The sequence below is a fragment of the Eupeodes corollae genome, chromosome 1 (assembly GCF_945859685.1).
Source record: "Eupeodes corollae chromosome 1, idEupCoro1.1, whole genome shotgun sequence".
Lineage (NCBI taxonomy): Eukaryota > Metazoa > Arthropoda > Insecta > Diptera > Syrphidae > Eupeodes > Eupeodes corollae.
The window spans coordinates 3,949,822-3,971,627 of NC_079147.1; the positions used below are offsets into that span (position 1 = coordinate 3,949,822).

Here is a 21,806-nt window from a genome sequence, read left to right on the forward strand (position 1 = left end):
CGGCCTCTATCGGTTATGTGTTCGACCATACAAAGGGCGGGTGTGCTTTGAATCTGAGCTTATGTATGTTATTAATCTTATCTCCGAAAACACCATGGTGGAAGGGTATATGCTGTTACATGAAATATGACAACAACTGGAAACGAGTCCCCAAGAGGTAACCTTTTTATGCAGAATCTTTCTACAGCTTCGGCTGCAGTAAACCGCACATCGGATTTGGGGGTGCGGCATCTTTCATGCAACAGCGTTAATCAAGAAACCATAATAATAAATGAATCCTTAACAATTAGTAGAAGTCTTTCAAGAAATGCAATGGATACTTTTATATATGGTATACGTACAAAATTCGGAGCTTGGAACGTTAGATCCTTGTATGGCGAAGGAAGATACGAACAGCTAGAAAATACTTCGTCTTAAGATCAGTATCCTGGGCATTAGTGAAACAAAGTGGAGAGGAAGAGCTGAATACAGATTTGACACTAGACAAATGAGAATGCTGTATTCCGGAGAGGATGAAAGAGAAGGTGGCCAAAGGCTGCATGGTGTTGGAATTATGTTGAACGAACTAGCTAGGCGCAGTCTTATTTCCTGGGTGCCGATATCTGAAAGAACAATGACTGCAAGGTTCCGCTCAAAAATTCGCAATATCACAATCGTTCAGTGTTATGCCCCCACAAAAAAAGCGACCGAAGAAGACAAAACTCGGTTTACACAGTGTTCCGAGAGCCGATATCGTCATGGGGGACCTCAACGCTCAAGTCGGTGCAGACAATTACGGTCTGGAACGAGTTATGGGAAAAAATGGCTTGGGGTCACGTAATGAAAACATGCTTGTTGACTTTTGTAACGCAAATCGTCTTGTAATTAGTGAGACCGTATTTAAACATAAGACGTGCAACAAAGTCACATGGGTGCAGCCAGATGGATATACCGAAAATCAAATTGATCACATCATGATTCAGCAGCGATGGAGGAAGTCTATGTGTGATTTCCGAAATATAAGAAATGCCGATGTGGGAAGCGACCACCATTTGGTTGTCATGAGTCTCAAATTAAAAACCGCGGCTGTATATTAAGACAATCGCACAATGCAGCAAGAAAGCCAAAATCCAATACGAATGCTTTCAGTGATCCCAACATAAGTGGTAGCTATATCAACACCCTTAACTGCAGAGCTTCGTCATTAAATGTGAGTGTTGACTCAAATGTTGACGAGATGTGGGGTGAAATTAAAAGTGTTTTTATGGAGGCTCGATTCAAGACTGTACCTAGGCGTACGAGAGTTAGTGACTGTTGGATATCCCAAGACACCTGGGAAAAAAATCGAGCTTCGTAAATCGTTGAAGCTGCAAATAAACGCCGAGTCCCACGCTCAACGAAAGGCTGAATTGCGAAACGAATATCGGATTGCACACAAGATGGTCCATAGTTGTGTGGACTTGACAGGAGCGTGAGGATAGATTGACTCGCTGATAATGCTGAAAACGCTGCAAGAACAGGAGATATCCGAGAATTGTACCAAATAGCCAAAGAAGTTGTCGGGAAAAAAAGCAACAAAAACTATTGTTCCTAGTTATTTTTTTTAAAAGCCAATATGCCTTTCGAGCATGATAGTAAATTTCATTTAATTTGTGCACAAACGCTTTCTAAAAACTGTTTATTCAATTAAAAGTTGTTTCAATTGTCAATAATTATTGATCTTCGAAAACACAGTTGTAAGGTAGGAAGTTCTAGAATGATACAAAATTTAAACTAAAGTCATTAATTAATAAAATCAGATTATTTTTCTCTGTGTGTAACAGTTAAATTAGAGGGTATTTTTAAGCCCACTCAATTTTCGATGTATAGCAATACAATGTGGTTTAGAGAATACAAAATGGCGGCGATGGTTATTGTGAAGGACTGATAAGATTAATTTCAAGAAACATTAATGCGTCGAGAAATTAATAATAGCTAGCCAACGAAAGTAGAAGGTCTTAAATAATTAAGAAATAATATGCCTGGACAGCTTTTCAGGATATACAAATTTCGGACCTGGGTTCACAAATTGTATCCATGATAAATCAAAATATTTTTTTCGACAATTTTTGTATTAGGTTCAGGAATTTTTTAAAAATATTACTTAGTTTTACAATATAAAATAATTTTAATAAATATCTAATACTTTGGTCCGCGAGGTTTTAAGGTATAGACTTAACCTATTCCTGTTATAACGATTCCCTTTCAGACGCCCGAAGCAATACTTCTACTTTTACATTTATACACAATATTCAAATCCTTTCTCCAGGGAAGTTATATTCTGAAGGACCTGCTATTGGATCGTTACGTAAATTAACATTTATTTTGTGAATCTAACAAGCTGCAAGCAAAGTATCAGTATCAACACCAGAAATGATGTTATCCACAAAAGGGTTGAATTATGAGGTAAAAAGGAAATGGAAACTAAAATGAGCATTTCACATATAAAAAGAACCCAAAACCCAAAAGATATCACAATTTACACTCGAATCAGCCTACTGTTATGTAGCTTCATACAAGCATACACATTTATATAAATCTTTTACTATCCGTATAAGTCCTTCTGACGTTATGAAGCATCATTACTATGTCAGAATCCTTGAGTTCACCAGATGTTTCTTTCACATTATCCTGTCTATGCCATGTGGTTTCTTTTAAAATAGCACATTCAAAGTCGTCATCATCAGGATAAATTATTTGTTAGGTTTGTTTTGTCATTCAAAAAAATAAAAATAATAAAAAAAAACAATGTCCTTTGACTGAAAAGTTACCCACATATGCAGTCAACTACAAATATATTGATTTTTCTTTCTTTATTTTTATAGAACTTTACAAATGGCTTCATTAGAAACAAACATATATATTTTATTTATTTATACATAATGCAAGTCTAGCTAAAGTTTATTTTAAACTACTTGTATGACAATGATAACTGATGAGAAAATAGAAAATATATACGAAGTTTTTTTTTTAATATCAATTTTGTTTCTTTTTCTTTTCAGGCATTGAACTATTATGACTTCCATCATTGCTATTCATTGTTAGAAACATAAAGGACTGAAGAAAATATACAAGTTTTCGGTTTCATTGTTATGACACCGATTACAACTTCAACTCTCTTTACGACAACCACAACTATAATAACTCCCGGTAGAAATGTGATCCTGCTCGAGCCCCCAGATAGCCAACAAGTCGATCTAAATGGCAGTGGTGAAAGTAGCGATGCCGAGAGGCTTGCCCAGTCAACAGTTCCTATAATGTTCGAAACGCATCTACCAATTATAATCTTCAAATGCTTTGTCATAGGTTTCATAATATTAGCAGCAGTTTTTGGAAATATGCTGGTGATAGTGTCTGTTATGCGACATCGCAAACTAAGGTAAGAATTATAAATTATACGACAAAGAAAATAAGACTGTTTTTTGTGGGAAAACAAACAAGGAATCCTAAAAAAAAATTCTTGAAATATATGTCTGGAAGATAATTCAGAGATACAAAAACCGTGGTGTTTGTTGCCACTTTTTTAAAGAATAAATACAAGTTGCAGTTAAATTTTTAGTAAGGCCTAGTTCTTATTAAAAATATCCAAGGATGCAACTTCAAAAATGTCAACTGTGTCATTTTAACTCTTACTGAAATATCTTTATATAACAAAATCTATAAATTTATCTCATAAAAAAGCTGTAAGCATTTTTTCCCCCATTCTCAAATTGAATAAGTTGATTTACAGATGTCTAGGTGTCGCTTTAGTCGCTTCTTTCTGAAAAAAAGTTAGATATTCTTAATGTATAATGTACTGAGCGGGAAATATTAAGCCTGCTAAAGTATTCCACATTCGTGTAGTGCGGCTAAGGAAACAAACCCTGTTCGTAACAATACGTCCGAAATCGGGCACAAAGGTAAAGTAATGAACATTCCTAGAAGTACGGGTATTATGGTTGAATTGCTTAAGTGGAGAAATGCAACCGGCCATTTCACTAGAGCATTTATAAAAGGACGACAATACAATGATAGGCATGAGACCTTGCGGAGGTTGTTTAAAAAAAAAAGTAAATATGTCGGTGAGAGAACGATCTTTTACATTTTTAGAGCTCTCATGTGTGTTAAATGGGGCAACAACCCAAGCAACATGGATAGTGACGTTGGGGAAGGGTTACACTTTTGCGACAGTAGACAACATTGAGTTTTCGGAGCATTAAATTCTAAACGGTTTTTGATTCCCCATAGGACAATGGTGTCAAGATCAGAGTTAATGGAGGTAATCATACGCCACCGTTGGTAGTCCACGTCCGAAGAGCTAGGATCAGAATCTAAAAAGAAATATGAAAAGCTGATGGAACTATCGCCAACAAAAAAATTAAGTGGGTAAGAAGGTTCAGACAAAAGATCATTTATGAATATAAGGAAGAGATTAGGGGACAAAACGGAGTGCTGTGGAACACCAGCGTTTATTTTGTGGATATCAGATTTGAACCCGTCTAATACTAATTGAAGTGAACGGGTCAAAAGGTAATTTGTAACAGAACAAAGAAGAGATTCATCAATACCAACAAAAAGCGTTTAAAATAATAGAGCTTGATGCCAAACTTTTTTCCCCTGAACGGTGAATAAACTAAGAGATAACCAGTGGACATATTCCAATGAAATTCATAAGAAGCTTTCGGTTTTCAAGATATTTCTTAAGCTGCACATATGTATATCAGTAATTACATGACCTTGGTAAGAGGGGACGTAAGTGCAATTGGACGATAGTTTCTATCCCCTTGGTAAGAGACAGGTAGAATAGGCCAGATGGAAAAGCCTACGCACTGGTTTTGCCAGCGTTGAAGAACATTTTTTGCATTCATTTTTTTCGGGGTTACTATCCGGGCCAGTGGATTTGTGAATGTCAATATCTTTAAGTACTCTAGTAACTGAACGAGTGCGAAAAAAAGATTTTTCACATAGAATAGTTTACGCTTTCAAGTACAGGAGTAGCCCATTGTGTTGTGTTAAGTCCTCAGACCGGCATCGTGTTCGGTTTCCGGATATGTGTTTCAGTTCACTCAAACTCTTGCCTAGTGACGCCTCGACTGTCCTGTGCCATGTGCTTTTCGGTCGTCCAGTTCTTCTTCCTTCTTGTGTGAGCGGATTCCACTGCATTGCTTGGCCTCCAATGGAGTCGTTACCTTTTGAAAGCGTATGTCCAATCCATTGTCACTTACGCCTTCGTACTACAGAACCTATATGTTCCGGGACTGTACTTCTATGAAGGAACTCATTTGATATACGGTTTGGCTAGAACACCTTTAGGATGTTACTAAAGCATCTATTCTATGCAGCTTTCTTGTAATGGCTAAAGTAACCTTCCAAGTGCTGCACCCATAAGGAAGCACAGATTCGACATTTGTGCGAAACTGTCGTAGCTTTTTTCTTTAGCTGATAGAGTTATTACTCCAAATCTTCGATTACATACCGAATGTCGCTTTATGCTTTGCCGTTTTGTTCGGTGCCGCCTTCGATAGAAACGATACTTCAAAGTTTCTGAAAGGTCTCCACTTTTTCCACCGGTTGCGAGGAAATATTTATTTGAGAGGATGGGCGGGTTCCGAGGCTGATCATTTTTGTTTTGCCGGAATTAATTTTTAGCTCCACAACTTCTGCTTCTCTCTCCCCACTTGTTGTTATTTGATGCAGATCCATGATCCTATGAGAGAGTAAGCAATCATCGTAATTCAAGTGCTTTAAATAAGATGTCAAAGTGCATTGGATCCCTCCGCTACCTGACAGAGCTGAGCGCAGTACATCACTTATCACCAACAAAAACAATATTGGCGACAGAATACTGCCCTGTCTGTCATGATTTCAAAATCATGTGACAACCTACCATCGTACAGAACGTGACACTTGGATCCATCCAATAATAATAGTTTTTCTTGGATGCCTCTCCTTCGCAAAGCTAACCAGATACCCTGTTAACGCTATCGAAGGCCTTCTCGAAGTCGATGAACTGTTCAATAATGATCCGTAGGGTGTTAATATGATAAATAAAGTGGGATCTAGCGCGGAATTCTGCTTGTTCGGCATCGAGTGTGGCCTCAAGGTGTTCTCTGATCCGTTCCAGTATGAATTTTGCTACTATTTTGGCAACGGCATGCAGGTAGAACGCAAATTCCTTTCCAATGTTCGCACTTTGTTAGATCTCTTTTTTGGAAGCTTGACGATAATTCCCTTCTTCCACTCATGGGGGAAGCTTGCGGTGGTCCAAGCTTCTTTTATGAGCCGATGAAGCAGTTCGCTTGATCACGTTGGTGCTGTTTGTAAAAGCTGTGCCGGAATTGCATTTAAATCCTACCGTTTTTTTTAATTTTAAGTGCCTTCTCATCTTTACTGGGAGGTGCGGCGCGGATAAGGAGATTAGTTTCTTCCGGCGCTTCAGAAGGTATCGGCTGCACGTTGTTTGCAAACACTCTGTTTAAAACCGCGGAAAAGTGTTCTTTCCACCTCCTGACTTGCTCATCCATTCGAGCCCTTAACAGTTTGCGTTCGTTGATCCTTGCCCAAGATTCTTCTGAAAGCCAAGTGTTGTTGCTTCCTTTTTTCTGACCGACTATTCTATCAGCACCTGATATGAAAACATTTTTCACAGCATTCCAATGGAGTTCGATATCGTCGTGTACTGTGCTGCTGATTGTTCTCATTTCGTGTGACAGGTGGTCCCTAAATTGTTGACAGGGCGTGGGATTTTTTAGTCTGCCGATGTTGAATTTCCGGGCTCGTAATGTACCGTGAGATCTTCGAACTGTAGCTGTACGCAGGAAGCCCATTGGTAGCAACAAATTAACAGCAAACTATGCTGCAATGAAATTGGCTTTATCAATCGAGCTTACAAAAGGAGTGTAATCGGTTGACACTAAAAATAATGATTAAACTAATCAGCTTATGTGGATTAAACCAAAACCATTCAATGTTTTGTTAAATAATTCTCCCATTGCAAACAAATTTTCTTGGATTTTAAATTCGGTAAAAGATCCTTTAAGAACTCAAGGAATAATTAGTTCTAATATTTAATATCAACTTTTATGTAGAACTCGTTACAATTTATTATATTTATAGCTAAAATCAACAAAATTGAAATTCAATATTTATAAACTTAACAGACAAAATGGTAACCTTATTTATTGCACAAACAAGCAGTATTTTTACTGACGTAACTACATTAAATCAAAGTGTTCTTTTTATCAGTTAAAATAAAAATAAAACAAACAATAAACTCTGGCGTAGTTATACACAACACAACGTGGACGTGGAGTGTGTCAACTTGATTTTATAGCCACCTGTCCTACATTTATAGCCAAATTGTTGAATGAATTAATGTTTTTAATTGATTGATGTGAAAATGAAATTCATGTTAAGTGGAAAACGTGTTTGTTTTAAAAAGAATATTGTGATGTATTTTGAATCAAAATTGTGGGTATTTTGGACAACTTATTCCTTATTCCTTATTTTATATATTGTATGGAATAGAGAAAAAACTGCAGTCTGAATTTATTACCATTAAATGTAATCGATAACTAAAATTAAAACGGAAATTCTCTAATTATGTTAATATAACTACGAGAATAGTACTTATTTTAATTAAAAGATAGTTAAAATAAGCTTATTTATTATTAAAAATGTTTACTTTCTGTGGAGACTTTTATAAAGAAAATTCTGTCTTTGTCAAGATAAATCATTTCAGAAAAAGTCCTGATCTAGAAACTAGTAGATTACCCACTCTGCATACTTCAAATTCTTGGGGATATGCGGTTTTTAATCCAAATTAATTCTTGTATTTACTTATTTTGCCTACATTTTGACTTTGTTTCGGAAAACATAGAGTAAATAAATATACGAAATATTTCTTAACCTTTAATCAGTAGTAAAAGTTAGGGATTTAAAATTAAAAAAATGTATAGGTTATAACAAAAAAAGCCCCTTTTTTCAAAGGGATTGTTCGTGCTTCATTTCAACCCTATATTCATTTGCGGAAAGAACCTGATGAATTTTAATTTGTCAAACTTTGAGAAATTTTAAATTAGTTTAAAGGTTTTTTTTAAGGAACCGTATAACAAAAATCACATCCAATTTCATATCTTGATGGGTAAAGCCAAAATTTCCGTTTAGTAACTGATCTTCATGGCTGCTTCTATTCTTCCACAAATTTAAATCCTTATAACTAGGAAAATGTCACAAGGATGGCTTGTTTCTTAAGCAATCATTTTCAGTAGATTAATTTTGGGTGAGAAAATAAACCCTGATGTTTCAAAAACAAAAACTCTTACATCGTGCACAAAGTCAAAGTGGAAAAATTAATAAATCGTCTGCATTAGAAGGAAAAGTTATGACACCAATATAAGGCGGAGATGACTTTCACTTTTTAAGGATACCTACCTACCTAACCTTGTCATCGTGTCGGTCGTCGGTTGTTGGTTGTCGAGTGTCTTCGAGGGATGAACAAAGGATGAAAGTTATTCCAAAGTCCAAACCAAAAGGAATAATCCTAACAATGTGTCCTATAGCAAATTTCTGGAAATAATTAACTTCATGTTGGATAAATTTCTTGGTCAAGCAGAATTCTGATGTAATTAATCATAAATATTACCCAAAATACAAGGTAAGGGGTTAAATTTTTTGTTTGTATTTACTGGACATCGAATTGGAAATTGTTGTCATCCATAGTTTACAAGAGATATTTTCAAGGCACAAAGTTTCTTTATATGATGAGATGATAAATGCATATTGTAACACAGTAAGTTAAAAAACTTCTGTTTAATTTCAACAAAAAATGTATTCTTTTTAATAAATGATACGCAATTAGAAAACTCAAAAATAATACAAAACTGCCTTTTTTCATATCACACAAACGGAAATTCTTCAATCAATAAGTATTTAAATCGCTGTTGCTGACTTAATGTCTTATTAAATTAAAACAAACATATAAAAACTAATTCAAAAAACGCAGGATTTCGAACAAAATGAAAGAAATAATGTGTTTAATTCCACGTTTCTTACTTCAGAAAAATATAAGTGAACGGCTCTTAAGAGAATATTAGTAAGTCGGTTAGTTTAAAATTGACAGCGCTGAAATATTAGTTGAATGTTTGACATTTATGATATAAGCGCATTCAAATTATTTAAGCATGCCACAAAAAAGGTAATTCAAAAACGTGCAAACTAAGGAACGATTGTGCAGAGAATCCAATCAAGTGCAAGCGTGGTCCTAAGCTTGAAAATATAACCCATGCATAGAAACTGTTACAGTTTTTATTAAACTTGTAGACTGTATGGACTCAAAGTCATTCTGGTACAAATTACGGATTTTGGGAGGTCCCAGCAAGCCACGTACTTTGCAAGTTTACTACTGCCAGATCCTGACCAGAATGAAATCAGTTTTGCCTTGCAAAATGCTTCAATCGATGAGCTAGACTCTCCTTTTACAATGGTTGAGATGTTGGCATCTCTAAGCAGAATGAAAAATAACAAAGCAGTGGGTTTGGATAGCATTCCTATCGAATAAGAATTCAAAAGAGAAATTTCCGAGCTACTTTCGTTTGGCTTCAATATTTCCTTTATTTAAAAAGGGTAATCCGACTTCACCAAAAATCTATATAGGCACTTAAAAGACTGTTTTGCACAAATGTTGTACGTTATGCTTGTGAATTGGATTGACAGAAATAATTTGGTAAGTCGATATTAGGCTGGTTTCCGGGCGGGCCTTTGAACGATTTATCAAATGTTTGCTCTTACGCGCGTTGCCAGACGGTTTATGGTTAAAAAGAAGCCCCTATACACTTTTTTCCTCGATTTTAAAACTGCGTTTGATACCATCAACAGGAGATCACTTTTATATAAGCTAGCAGTTATTGGTCTTTCATCTAAATTTGTTCGGATTTATGAACAATTTTTATTAAACACATTTGCAATGATTTGTAATGGTATATTTATTTTAAAATCCTTTAATACCGAAACAAGTGTTCCACAAGGCTGTATATTGAGTCCGCTGATGTTCGCTCTTTTTATCAATGACACTGAAAATAAATTACCGGGAAGCGTCAAATATGACGATTTATCTTTGAAGGTTTTGCTCTATGCTGATGACCTGGTGGTATTCTCTGATAACCCAGTGACATTGCAGCTTCAGATAAATAAACTGAAATTGCGATTCGTCGGATCTCAAAATCAACACTCCTAAATCTAAACTTATGATTTTTAAACCTCAAAACCGTTCAGATAATAATGTACTAAATTGGACATTAGATACTACACTATTGAAGTTGTCAGCGAGTATAAATATCTTGGTTTTACTATCACTCATAATTTGAACATCAAAAATCATATTAAAGAGAAGCTGGTACAAGAAAAATCAGCAATAAACTCGAGTGGCCACATTTTTTTTCAAGAAGCTTCGTGGACCCTACAACAAAACTTAAGGTTTTTGAGGCTACCGTGAACAGGTGCTTTTGTTATGGGAATCAAGTGTATGGGTACCAATTTCTAGAGGATATGGAAGTTATTCAAAGATACTTTTTCAAAAGGATCTTCCGGCTGCAGCGTAGCACTGTCCGGGCATCCATCCACAAATATACATATGCTAGATATTTAAAGGCCAACGCAGGCTATCATATTAAAGTTATGCATAGACCTAATGATAATCTGCGCAAGCAAATCCTGCTTATATCACTCCATTGTGGATATTCCTCTTTTATAAATTGGCATTCTCTTGCCAAACTACATAATTTAGCAATGAATATAAAATAGGGGACCATTTTCTAGAGCAACCTTTAGCCGTCTCAGTTTGACTTTGGGTGATTTTAATTATTTCTGTGAGGACCTTTCTGCCTCTGATATAAGTTTAATATTCAAAATACGGACTGAATCACTTGAGCTCAACTACAGGCCACATAGAACTGACATAGTTGCAATTTGTTCACTATGCAACTCAAACCAAAACGAAGATGTTTACCATTTTTTAGCAACTTATCGTATTTTACAAGAAATCCGTAGACTTTATTTTGATAAATGCTTCTTTTCATTAGAAGAGTTTTTAACGGGGAGTATGGTTGGAAATTGCTGGTACGCTATGTCTCCCATGCAAATAATCACAGAAATTCTTATTTGAGTCTGTTTTGAAGTATCTACTTAAATAAATAAAGGAAAAGACTAAACAAAAAGTACCAATATTCCATAACTTGAACCTCTTAGAGTTCGCCTTTTTCTATTTTAATTTAACTAAATGTCCATATTCTCCAAAACCTTTTCACTTCTACGCCATCTTCGGGTTTTCAGTTAAAAAAAAATTGATTTTAAATATTTCGAACAATCATTTAAAGTATCTAATTGTTAATTATTTTCTTTTTTCATTGTAACTCATATTTATTGTATAAATATTTTTTTTTCTTCTTTAAATTACTTTGCCATTTTAAGAAAACAGCATTTAAAAAGTTAATCACATTTTGTAATGTTATTTATTTTATATTCCATAATTGTATACTCTTTTTTTCTCAATGTAAATGTCTTGATAATATTCTGCAGATGGCTATTATGCCATGCTTAAAAGTTGTTTTTTTCTATTGAAAATAATAATGTATCGTTTTTAATGAATAAAGATAAATTTCTCTTCCTTTACGATCCGACGGCGACGGTAGATAGGTTGCGGCCCCAGTGACTTTTATGTTTTCAATGATTAGAGTGACACTTAAGTGTTTATAGAGATGACAATAGGTTCTCCATTAGCCAAGTGGACAGCCTGATGTTGGTTTATCAAACGTCCATCTTCTTCGCAAAATGGACAAAATAACCGGAAAGGACTATGACAGGTCTATTTCCGATGACGCTTTAATTTGCACTTCCAACAGTGGGTCTTATATTTGTACTGAACGGTCTGTGGAAGTCTGCGACGAAGCGTTGGAATAGGATTTACGGTTCCATGGTGGATGTTACTCTGGTATTTCTTGACGGCTTTAAATTTGTCTGCCAATGTCATAAAATCGTCTAAATTTTCAAAGTCACACCGGCGGATATAAAGGCGGTATTCAGGACGCATGCTATCGAAGATTCGGTGGAGTTGATCGTTAATTTTCATACGTTGATGTTGTCGGATTAGGTATAGCCAAAATATATTCCTTGACATTCTCACGCGTTCCTTGACACATGAGCATAACATCCTCTTCCCATTTTACGAGGTATCGTGGTGTTTGATAGTATCGCATTAACGATTCTCGGAAATCTTCCTTCTTAAAGTGAATCCGTCACTGTAGATGCGAAGCCATTTCAGGGCCTTACCCCGTAACAATTTCGAGAGCGTCCGTAGAATTTTTGTCAGGTTGTATATTGTTCAGCTACTCTCTCTAGGAATTCCAAGGAGTTTTCTTAGAAAAATTTCACTCCCCATTTGCTTACTTTACTTGCTACTTCTGCTTTAAAACTCATTGAAAATCAATGTCAGATATGGTTAGTGAAGGAGTTAAAATGTGTGGTCGCGTCTGAAAAGTGAACTGGTTGGATCTGATTTGCGGGGATTCATTTGGTGTTTTTTTGTGGTTTCTTTGTTTTATGGGGTTTTCGTCGTCATGGTTAGCGAGGTGTTTACTCTTTTTTTGGTGACTTCTGCTAATTGTACAAAAAATATTTTGTGTAGAAGCGTGGGAACAGACCTATTTGAGGTAGTCTCTTAAACGCTAGCTAGGCATATTACATTCGGTTTCGATATTCCAGGCGGCAAGCATTTCTATAAATTCGTTCTTCTTGAACATGTATATGATATGAATACAGCCAGGTGCCAGCAACACGTCTTTAAGAGTGAAGAGGAATACGTTTTCTTCTAACAACACACCACCCAGTGTTGCAGCAATCCAGTAGCTCGAATAGATAAGGGAAATACCGTAGAAATCTTACGCTTCGGTATCACAAAGATAAAACTTTATCACTTCGGCTAATAGCTTCGAAATTCTTTTTAATTCTTTTTGTTTTTTTTCCAGAACAACATGTGAATGAAAAATAATTTACATCAATTTTGTACTAAGTTTTTGAAATCGGGTATACTTATGGTATGTTGTTTGGGTTTTCGTTCAATGGGAATCGGAGTGGGTAGGTAGGGTGTGCGTGTGTTCTTTATTTATATTCCACTGTGGATTGGTAATTGGTTGTTTTTAGTTCTTTCCGTAGGTAGGTTGTGTTATTGTAACGCTTTGTTAAACTATATGCGTATATGTATATGTACGCTCGAAATACTTTTTCTCGTCCTCTCAAGAACTACTGAAGATATTGACTTCTAATAAATTTAGTCTTACAGATTATAATATATGACAAATTTGGTTGACCTCAAATATGTTTCGAACGTTAGCAACTTGAATTTAATTTTAAATTATACATTGCGCAGTGATACCAAATTGATATAAATTCGAGTCACATTGATTGGGTAAGTTCAAAAATTCAACTAGTTGCACAAGCCATCCCGACAAAATTCCTGTAATGCATTTATGAACAGAAAAAATACTGCAAAAATGCGGCAGGCATACAACATAAAAAAACAGTATATAAATGTCATCAGAGTAGGCGCCTATAAAATGACAGAAATAATTAAGTTATTTCCTTACGCGAGTTTTGGTTTTTAAGTGTGTTAACAAAATTCTTCCGAAATCTCATTCATTTCTATGAAGTATATATGTATATTATATTTCAACTTATTAATAACAAATCTTTTTTTTAGCCAAAAAATTAAAAAATATTCAATTATTTTACCTACTCATCTTGTTCTGACATTTTCCTGCAGAGCAGCAACAGAAATAGCATTACTGCAGGTTTGATCGCATTTCAGCTGTCATACTGCTTTTTTGAACAGAGTTACCGACTGCAGTAATGCAGTCTATTTACATTTATGAACGCAAATCTTGCATTACTGCTGCATTTTAACATTAATGAACTTACCCAGTTTTTGGGAATAAGAAATGATATTACGTTCAAAAAATAACGTTTCTGACATTTGGTAAAATGTTGAGAATAATCAAAGCAAAAAAAATAACACCACTAAAAGTTGGTTCCGTTAAAATTGATTTTCGACTAAAAAGATTTAGCAAGGGTTAAATACACTGCCTTAGGTTAGGTTAGGTTGGAGTGGCTGTCCAGATATCATTGACACACGTAGACCTCAAGGGTCCATTGTGATTTGTGATACCACTAATGAGGTTACTCATGGGAGAGTAATGAATTTAAACAAACCATTTTGTACTTTTAATAAAGTTAGAGAGACGTTTTGTGTCAATCGTTGCCAGTTCACTGGTATTATCGAAGAACTGATTACCGAGAAATTAATTCCTTCTAATGGAGAGTGCTGGACATGTACATAGAAGGTGTTGGACTGTTTCCTCTTCCTCCTCGTCCATGCAGCTTCTACAGAAGTCATTTGTGTAGACCCCTAGCCTCAGAGCATGTCTGCCTATGAGGCAGTGTCCCGTTATTACTCCAATTGTAGAGCTTATACTTTGTTTGCTCAGTGATATCAAGCCTTTTGACCGTTTTAAGTCAATACTTGGCCATATTTGCTTGGTTGCCAGGCAGGTGGTACTTTGTGACCATCTAGTATTTGTTGTTTCTAAAGCATATTGCTTAAGAAGATATTTGCATGTAGCAAGTGGTGTTCCTATGTTATGTTTTTGTCTAACATAAGGCAGAAGTGTTCCGTTTTTGGCGAGCTCATCGGCTTTGCAATTTCCCGGAATGTCTCTGTGGCCCGGCACCCAAATGAGGTGAATATTAAACTGTTCCGTCATCTCATTCAGAGATGATTGACAATCGTGGACTGTTTGAGAGTTTGTGGAGACAGACGCGAGAGATTTAAGAGCGGCTTGGCTGTCTGAGAAGATTCGTATATCCTTACAAGATATAACGTTTTCTTTGAGCCAGGATAGTGCTTCTTTAATCGCCATTACTTCTGCCTGGAATACACTACATTGATTGGGAAGTCTATAGGATAGACTGAGATTCAGTTGTTCTGAAAAGATACCACTTCCAACTCCGTGATCGGTCTTTGAACCGTCAGTATAGAAGTGTACCGCATCGTCTTCCAGGGGTCCCTCTTCTTCCCAGGAGGATCTTGAAGGGATGGACACATGGAATCTTTTACCAAATACCATTTTTGGGGTGGTATAGTCTAAGCGATCTGGGATAGATCTGAAATTGTCTAGAATAGTTGTATGTCCAGTATTGTTACTGGTTCATTGAGAGGTGGCTCTAAGCCTTACACATGAGTTGGCAGCCACCTTTTTAGAGAAGATGTCAAGTGGTGTTAGGTTTAAAAGCACTTCCAGTGCTGCGGTTGGTGTTGTGCGAAGTGCTCCTGTGATGCACATACCTGCTGACCGCTGGACTTTAATGAGTTTATTTAGATTTACCATCTTGTCCAGTGCGGTCCACCATACGACGGCTCCATAAATGAGTATCGGCCTGATTACCGAAGTGTAAAGCCAGTGGGTTATTTTTGGGGAGAAGCCCCATTTTGATCCTATGGCCGTAAAAAGCAAAAGCAAAAGTAAAAAGCGCTACAGTAGCCTTTTTGACTCTTTCATCAATATTTGCCTTCCAATTTAGTTTTTTGTCTAAAATGAGGCCCAAATATTTAGCTTGGTCGGAAAAGCTTAATGGTATTCCTTTAATCTTGGGTGGGCTAATCTAAGGAATTTTATATCTTCTCGAAAAGAGTATTAATTCTGTTTTGTGTGGGTTGACGTCCAATCCACATTGCTTAGCCCATTCTGTTAGCCTGTTTAGGGCATTTTGTAGGAGTTCCGAGAGAACTTGGGGGTGCTTCCCAGATACGGATATCGCAACGTCGTCAGCGTAGGCAATCACCTTGAAACCCTCTGTTTCCAATGCTGTAAGTAAGTCGTTTACTACCATGTTCCATAAAAGAGGCGAAAGGACTCCACCTTGGGGAGTGCCTCGATTCACCGATCTGGTGGTAGTAAAACTTCTCATGCTAGAAATTATTGTCCTGCTTTTGAGCATGAGACTTATAAGATCTATGAGTGACTTCTCTAATTTCAGCTTATCCATTGCTGTTGTGATCGCCTGGTAACTGACGTTGTTGAAAGCTCCTTCAATATCTAGGAACGCTACCAGGTTATATTCTTTAAATACACTGCCTTACACTTATAAAAATGTCGTTTTTAAGATACTTTAAACAAATTTTCTCAATAAATGATTGTATTGACTAAAACTGTTTTTATCCAAAAATTTGTTGTTAACGTAGGATAATATTCTAAGAAAAATCCAGTCGATAGTTTGGTTAAAAATAAGAAATACGAAGTTTTAAAAAATGCTGCTAAACAATTTTGTTCGAATAAAAACGTTTATATTAAAAATAATCACGAAAATCTATTATTAATATTTTGTTAAAACTTTAGACAAATCGGTAGACGAGCGTGTCGTTTTTAAGATACTTTAAACAAATTTTCTCAATAAATGATTGTATTGACTAAAACTGTTTTTATCCAAAAATTTGTTGTTAATGTAGGATAATATTCTAAGAAAAATCCAGTCGATAGTTTGGTTAAAAATAAGAAATACGAAGTTTTAAAAAATGCTGCTAAACAATTTTGTTCGAATAAAAACGTTTATATTAAAAACAATCACGAAAATCTATTATTAATATTTTGTTAAAACTTTAGACAAATCGGTAGACGAGCGTGTGGGCTGAATAATGTTCAAAAGTGTTTCTTATAACAGTGTTTTTCTTATATTTTTTTTTTTTTCAAAAAACGAGTTCTTCCTACACATACGTATATATCGGTGAAAGATTGTAATATCAGACAAAACACTACAAAAATGTCCTTTTTAAAGACCTACATTATGCATGTATGTATATGTTCTGAAAAAATAATAATTCATTGCATACATCTTTTATTCCCTCATAAGAATATAATTCAAAAAGACCTCATTTTATATGAACATTAGTGAGCATCATCAATTTATATTTATGATAATTTCTGCTTAGAATACGTTAACAACATTATTTTTTGTAACCGGGATGCTAGCCAACAGTTATAGATTTTTTGTTCTTTTTTTATTTCTATATAAGTCATTATTTTTAAAAGCTTTCCAGTTTCCAGAAGTTGGCAATGAATTCAACTATAAATATACCTACAAAAAGGACAAGATTAAGGCTGAATGATTTAAACAGAAACAACGACAACAATATCAAAATATTAAAGAAAATCCTTTTTCAACCCTGGCCCTGCCATATCAATGGAATCATAATTGAGTGGAAAGCCTTAACATAAATTTTGAATATTATTGACCCATGGTTGGATAGTTGATTATCTGATGTGCAAAAAGCAAAAAAGGGCTTAAAAAACAAGAGGATTGGACTTCCATTATTTATATTTTTTTTAATTATTAATTGCAATTTTTTTAAGTGCTTTTGTTTCTTCGAGCAGGTGTCACTAAAGGAAGAATTTTCCTCGCTGCTTACACAATTATACGCATCAGACATTTGTTTTAATATTGCTGAGTTTAATTGGATTTTTCTGAAAGCTGGAATTAAATTTTCTTATAAGTTTAACGACTGAGAAGATTCATTACGAACATAACGCAAAAAAAGAAAAACAAGGAATTTTGTAATCAAATACATTCGAAAACTGATCCCTTGCCATACATAAATTATAGACAAAGTTTAGATACCTACTGAATAGTTCAAGGATCAAAACAAGCAAATGTTAAAGTTCCCTTTTTCAATTTATGAAATGTTCAATTAAAATGTTAATGTGGCGAACATTTTTGATATTATTTTCACTTGAATTATAAATTTGTCTGTGGGTTTAATAAGAAGCTTGTAAAGTAATGAAATGTGTAGGTACCTAGTTGTATTAATTTCAACATCAGATATAGATTAATAGACATACACTCTTCTTACCTGTGCCACTGGAACTGATGGTGGAAAATGGAAAACTTAACACACAATTTCAAAATAAAAATTCATAATTTAAAATGATAGCTTTCATAAGCACTATTGACAGAATATGTAATTAACAAGAGCACCCTTGAGCCTGGGGCTGTGTATTAAGATGTATTATACTCTTAAAAATTAAATGTTAAGTATACGCCCAAGTGTGTTGGCTGGGTGTGAAGGTGACACCTCCATCGGTACCATCTAACTTCACTCCTACTACCAACTTAGAATTCAATTTTGTACTATCTCTGAACATGGAAATATTTCTCCTCCAACAAGGACGACCATGCACCTGTAGCCTCATTATGTCCCATATACTCGTACACTATTATGATGTATACCCTACCCAAAAGCCACATCAACGGCAAGATTTAGTGCGGTCGGTCGTCTGAATCTGAAACAGTCCCACAATTGGAGAGCGCTAATGAGGAAAACCCGCTCCATAGTCGTCCCACCCCATAACATAACAGCTCGCCATTCCACTGCGACTACAGCCATTATCCTTTTTTACAAGGTTTTTTATGTAATTCTGGTGTACTACAAGCCATAAAACACAATGCATCGGTTAAAAAAAGAGAACATCAACAGCACCAATGCTTTTATCCCGCACTTTATGTTTCCTTTCCTTTTTTGTGTTATTTCTCTTTTTACTTACATATTTAAGGAAGATGGAAAAAAAAGGACATTCAGAACCAACCAACTAATCGACCTCAGGGGGAAAAGAACTCAGCAACGTGCCTTGAATAGATTCAAATTTTTGAAAGGACTTCATACCTCAACGTCATATTTAAGGAAGAGATAAAACGAAAAAGTTGTGCTTATTCTCTTAGCGCGTCTTGTATATTTTTCTTTTTATTTTCATTTTGATAATTTAATTCGTAGTGTAGGTACCTTCCAAGGGCGGCAGTATGTAGGAAGATGCGGGTGGTATGAGCATTCGATTAAAGTATATTGCATAGGGTTTTTTTTCCTAGATATTTTCTATATCTACTTTCACTGGTATCCTTTGAATACCTTATTACTACAGGGTGTGACGAAAAGAATTAAATTGAATTTAAAATTTTAAATAACTTTTAATTTGATTTTATTCTTCTAATAAATAGATGTAAATTGAAGGTGAATACATGCTTTTGTTTTCTTTAATTTGATTTGAGTATGAATACACGGTCCCATTATTTTGCTTCTGGTACCGCTTTATTAGTTCGATGGAAAAAATTGATAATGTGTTTATATCATCGTCTCACCTGATTTACCAAAGAGCGGTAACTGATTTTCAGTTTTGGCGAGTTTTGTCAACAGGAAAGAAAATTGGTGATGTTGTAACTTTTCCCAATCTAAACTAAAACTGTTTGACTGCAGTCTGGTTAGGATTCCTTTTGACATTTCATAAAATCTAAATCTAGCGTGTTTGTTGTAAGTTATGGAGGTCAAAGTTCCAAATTTGTAAATATTTAGTTATAGAGGATATTGAAAAAGAAAATTGCTAATAAACATAAATGTGTTAAGACATTATTATTGTAGCCAAGAAGAGGAAGTCCCACACACATAACTCTACAGATACTACACACACTATCACATATTTATATCTTTTATGGTTCTTTTATCACAGTATGGGCATTATTCAAAAATTAAATAATTTTTCTATATTTCATATATTTTTGCCAGCTATGTTTTAATATTATAGCATCCTGTATAAATATGGAAAGCCATAAGCCTTTTCATCTAATTAAGTTAATATAAAAACTGTTGTATTTTATTGATGCTCTTTTGAACTGTAAAATTTAATTTTTTTTTCTTATTTGTGTTATCTGTTTAATAGAGGTCAGAAGTTTTTGAAAATTTTGGAATTGGGATAATTATCTAAAAGTAATAAGCATTAAAAGATAATGTAAGTAATTAAGACATCAGCGCTTAATGGTTTTTCTTCTTAATTTTGTAAATAGGCGCAAATATTCTAACAACTGAACTTGAGTACTCTTTGTATTTTTTTATAAAGATATTACATACATTTTTTGGTTTAAGGAATAAATAATGAGGCATGACAAAAATGTCGTCTGCCCGAGTGACAATGTTATTTTATTTTATATTCAATTCAATATAAATCAATCAAATACAAATCATACAATTTTTAGTTTTTTTTTTCAAGTAATTGTTACTTATTGACTTGTAGCATAATTTACTTTTAATTCAATCAAACAATAAAAAGGAGAGTGGTTGTGACTTCTAGTTTGATCGAAACAAAATTACTTTACTTACATTTACTTAAAAATTAAAATTTGTTTACTTTAATTTGATTTACAAAATCCAAGAAAATACATGACTTTTAGTAAAAACAATAACATCGTATAGTTCTTTTTCATCTGGAGACCAGTACATCCATTCAGTTCGAGAATAATACCACAATTTGCAGCAAAATCAATCCAATCCTTGTTGAATCTAGTTTTTCGACGCATGACACTTCTCAATATAATATTTGGTAATCTGTTTCGGTCCATTTTAATCATCTGTATCATAGTCTGCGCTCAGCTGTATCATAGTCTGCGCTCAGCTCCAATGTTGATACAAAGAGTGTCGAAAGCCCTGTTTCCAAATGATACATGTACTTAAGCGTACTTAGAGGGAGGAGAAATACTTTTCAAAGAAGAATCAAAGAAAATTTTTCACAATTTCGTACTTCCGAACACCCCAGATCAGTGCTCCATAAAACAGAACTGCTTTTGCAGTTGCGTTAAAAACTTCATATTTGGCATTTGTTGGTACGTTGTTATTATTGAAAATGTTCTTCCAGTTCGAGCTAATAGCCGTTCTAGCAGCATCAGCCTTGGCTTTGAGGTGTTTGTCTATATTCAATTTAAACGTGAGAGTCATTCTCAGATAAACATAATCCTTGACTGCTTCCAATACTATTTCATCATACTACCAGTTTTCTCCTCTTGCAGTTCGACCTGCAGCACCAGTTTGGAATACGATTATCTTAGATTTTGCAGAATTTACTTCCAGTCCCCATTTTTTACAATACTTATAATATAGCCTATTGATCAAAAGCTCAAAAGACTCTGCCAAAATGACAATGTCATCAGCATACATAATTACTTTTATTTTTAAGCTTTCAAAATCCACTCAACAAGGAAGCTAATCAACCAAGTCCTCAAGAAATAACGCAAATACCAATGGGCTGAGTTTGCATCCTTGACATAGTCCTGGTTTTTTTTTGGAACTCTTTTGATTTGCCACATCTATTATAAACGCTAGCTGTCGTTTGATTGTAAAGTTTTTCCAGTGCTTTAACAGACTTTAATAATGTTATACCTAATTGGTAGTTTATAGAACAGCGTTTTTCTGTCAATTGTATCAAATGCAGCTTTTAAAGTCAACGAAAAAGCTATAAAGTTTAGCATTACGATTGAGTTTGCTCCGTATTATGCATCCAAGAATAAATAATTTATCAAAGAATATCCTTTCCGAAACCCTGACTGATACAGTTAATAAGCCTTCTATTTAGTATTGAAGTGTAAATCTTCGAACTTGCATTAAGAAATGATATTCCCCTATAGTTTGCTGGGTCGTTTGGGTCACCTTTTTTAAGTATTTGCCATATAATAGCCTCATCGAAGCAATCGGGATGTACAGCAAAACTTAAGATGATATTGAGTGCTTGCGCCAGTTTTTGCTTAAATTCCGTGGGAGTATATTTGAAGAATTTTGCGGGAATCCCGTCTGTGCCAGCTGCTTTGCCGTCTTTAAGTGACTCTAGGGCCCTTTCTACTTCCAAAACCGTTATCTGCTCATTAAGGATATAATCTTCGGTATGTGGTGTTGCATA

The 21,806-nt window shown here is 34.9% G+C and overlaps 1 protein-coding gene across 1 annotated transcript in view; it reads left to right on the forward strand.

The window, feature by feature from the left end:
• LOC129953672 (octopamine receptor beta-1R-like) overlaps window positions 1-21,806 on the forward strand; it is a 141,247-nt gene that overhangs the window by 58,854 nt on the left and 60,587 nt on the right. Inside the window, exon 2 of the mRNA XM_056067001.1 lies at window positions 3,021-3,397. Within this exon, the coding sequence (XP_055922976.1) occupies window positions 3,111-3,397 (287 nt within the window). The 5' untranslated portion in view covers window positions 3,021-3,110. The remainder of the gene's footprint in view (window positions 1-3,020; window positions 3,398-21,806) is intronic.